This window comes from Salvelinus sp. IW2-2015, linkage group LG20 (genome assembly GCF_002910315.2).
Source record: "Salvelinus sp. IW2-2015 linkage group LG20, ASM291031v2, whole genome shotgun sequence".
NCBI classification, from domain to species: Eukaryota; Metazoa; Chordata; class Actinopteri; order Salmoniformes; family Salmonidae; genus Salvelinus; species Salvelinus sp. IW2-2015.
The window spans coordinates 7,320,910-7,324,171 of record NC_036860.1 but is presented as its reverse complement, the minus strand read 5'-3'; the positions used below and the strand labels follow the sequence as shown (position 1 = coordinate 7,324,171).

The window sequence follows — 3,262 nt, the reverse complement described above, 5'->3', positions numbered from 1 at the left end:
ATTCTCCCCAGAGTGGCAGTAAAGCCCCCCTTCTCCTCCACGTAGAAGAGCATTCCTCCCTGGAACAGAGATTGAGCAGGATGCACAGGTGTCACATTTATTATGCTCCCAGTCAGTGTTATTCTTTCCTGTTATTTCTATCCTGCGGGACACAGGGTAAACGGAGTTCCCAGCATCTTAACCACCATTAATATAGCGTCATAATTGAGAGAAAAGAAATACCGGTGGAAAGATTTTTAATAGTATGAACCAACATCGTATCATAACGCTAACTAGAAACTGGTTTTATATTCTCAAAAATATGAATATATAGCCCATCAATGTTTCAGCACTATCTGTCATATACAACTTAATCTTTCATTTTTGTATCTTCGCAATTTTACACCTATAATTCAATAACTAACGAGCATAAGAGGCTGACGTTTTCATCTGTGYGCGCTACTTACCATTGTCAGCGATGGGTACCGCGGATGTAGGAGCGGCTCACCAAACATATTTTTATATCCCGGCCCGTCCACCGGCTGGGTCCAAAATCCGGACACACATCATAACATGTAAATGATGTAGGATAGGAAAACAAGTCCCATGATAGCAAAAAACATCAACACTAAAATGTCCAACATGATGAGAATGCCAGAAATGGAGGATGCAGATGTATCGCCAGAACACACGACGAAGAAATTGGCAGCCTCCTTAACACCGGCGCAGATCGGAAATAGCCGGAGCAGAATAATCTCTTCTCTGCGCGAAACCCCTCACCGCCCTATACGTTCTATAATATTGTACGCGTGGAAGCATACAGGTATACATTAAAACCAGGATAGGGAGTAGCGTAAAAAAATGGGACATTTATTTTTGCTGAGGGCCCAGTCCCATATACATTTAATACATGCAATCTGCGTTTAGTGTTCAGCAAACTCGTAGTCATATAGCCAAGGAATCACACCGAATGAGGAAGAATTTACACCGAAGGAAGCAAATAATACTGGACGCTACCGAGTAAAAATGACATTTTATTGAATCTGTAGAATATTTAAGTACAATTCGAAGTGCTGAAACAGGGCAACATGATGCTTTTATCAGTTCCTTAAAATTCAACTGGAGTCTGATTTTTTTWAAGAATGTCAATATATGCATGTAAAAAAAAAAAAAATCGGAATAACAAAAATGCTATCAAAACAAAATCTTTTTTTGATGGAATGCACAACATCGGTCTGAATGCTAGGTCAGTGTTTGGTCGATGTGATTTACATCTGCACTTTCTATACCAGTATCATACAAAAGCAGGGAATGGTTGATTCATCAGAAGCATAGGACATAGGMGTCTTTAATTGGGGTAGAAGGTTGGAGGACTCTTGGCCATAGGACTGATATGACCACATACATTGGAGGAGAACAAGGTGGTGATATGAGATATGATACTGCAGAGTTGTAGGAGTAATACCAAAGCAGAAGAGAATATTCTTGGTCTCCTGGCGGATTCCAAGTCTTTCTTTACCCCCCCGCCCCGCAGGTTGGGGGTAGTAGTATGCATTAACAGCATCCCTTTCCTAGCCCCATCCAGCTCAATACAGACTATAACATGGTACAATAATATTGTCTACGCCTTGCCACTGTGGTCTATCACTCAAGTCACACAAAAAAAAAATTATTGGCTTGTCTTTAGCCACTTTGGATTGGTTTCCCTCCAACTACCACCAATCAATCACCTCCCTCCTAAATCCCCCCAGCAACTAAAACAAATCCACATCACTGCAAAGGAARAACAGCTGTGGCAGCCAACGTGGGCTTGGTTTATTCCCCATCTAKAAAACAAACCAAAGCCTCCAAGTAGCCAAGGCAATTTTCTTTTGAGAGGCATTGACTGCAGATACTGTACAAGGCCAACCAAATTCATAAAAACTCCCAACACTCCATTCACRTCAAGCCAAACCACCTCTTCCTCACCCTTTCTTCAGTTACTGCAGCAAAGCAAATGAGACTTCAAATAGCTCTGCCCCAAAGCTGCCCTTCATACAGTGTACGAGTTTAAAAATGTCCAGTTGTCAAGTAGAGATCATAGATGCTAAACGCCRGCCTAGACTTACCTTTTTTATCAGCATGGCAATCTGATTATCTAGTCGGGTTGAGGTGTGTGCTGTGTTCATTCTAATGAATTTAAACATTGTTATAACTCATCACGTTACAAAGTTGAAGCCAAAATGATATGAACGGTCAACACCTACTTATGGTCCAACACGCCCCACMACACTGGTATTAAAAACGGGTACCGTTTACCCTTTATACGGCCCTTCACCTCATTAGATCAAAATCATTCCACACTACAGCTCAAGTCTGCAGGCAATGCCCCTTCCCTCCCCAGCACCATGACCTACAACCCAAAACAACTGTACAATACCACCATCAGGCTACACGGTGAGAGTACTGTTTTGTTTTAATCCCACTTTGTCCCCCTCATCTGTGACAGTCACAGTGCATCAGAGAAGAGAAAGAAACAGTAGGGTGGGAAAGGGGAGAAGTAAGAGGTCAAGGAGGAGGTGGAGTTCACCCTCTACTGAACCGCGTCCCTCAGGACATGGAATGTACAACGATCGTCGGGCACTGGAAGAATCTGCCCGTGATAGGACATCCAGACAGATCTCGTAGCYACTACAATGAAAGTTAAGTCATTGTTGCGTAACATTTCTCAGTTTTCTGTGCAACACGGGCGTGCCACTTTATAGGTAGGGAATGTCCCATGGAAACGTGTGCCTATAGAACGTCAGAGGATATCTATAATGCGGGTGAGAGAGCGGGCCAAATGTTACTATGCGCCATGACGACTGCTCATTAATGAGCATGTGAATATTCATGAGCCAGTGGCACTCCAGRACATTGCKCTCCACTCTTCAGAGTTTCAAGGAAGAGAGAACTGGGCGAGATAGTCCARTCACGAGTTGGCACAATAAAACAGGCAAATTGGGTTGACGATAATCAGGCAAATACATAACCCGGGAGGTTGATTTACCCCATGGATCTAAATCTGTGGGATTGCTAACCCAGCACACGCACACGCACACGTCTAGACAAACTAGCGTGCCTTATTGGCTCATTGATCGGAGTTGCCGTTTTATTTCCGAAACGTATTTGATACATTGACATTTTTWAAAATAAGCCTCTTACAATACCAACGAAAGCAAAGGGGGGGAAAACCCGCATGACAGGAAATAGAAACACCAACATTTACCACAGCCTGGATTTCTGACCTCCCTTCAACACTTCT

General features: G+C 43.0%; 1 protein-coding gene across 1 annotated transcript in view; it reads right to left on the bottom strand.

Annotated features, from left to right (window-relative positions):
* Positions 1 to 2,434: 2,434 nt before the first annotated feature.
* Positions 2,435 to 3,262, bottom strand: part of LOC111981054 (LIM and SH3 domain protein 1) — a 45,424-nt gene continuing 44,596 nt past the window's right edge. Inside the window, exon 7 of the mRNA XM_024012177.2 lies at positions 2,435 to 2,458. Coding sequence (XP_023867945.2) covers positions 2,435 to 2,458 — 24 coding nt within the window. The remainder of the gene's footprint in view (positions 2,459 to 3,262) is intronic.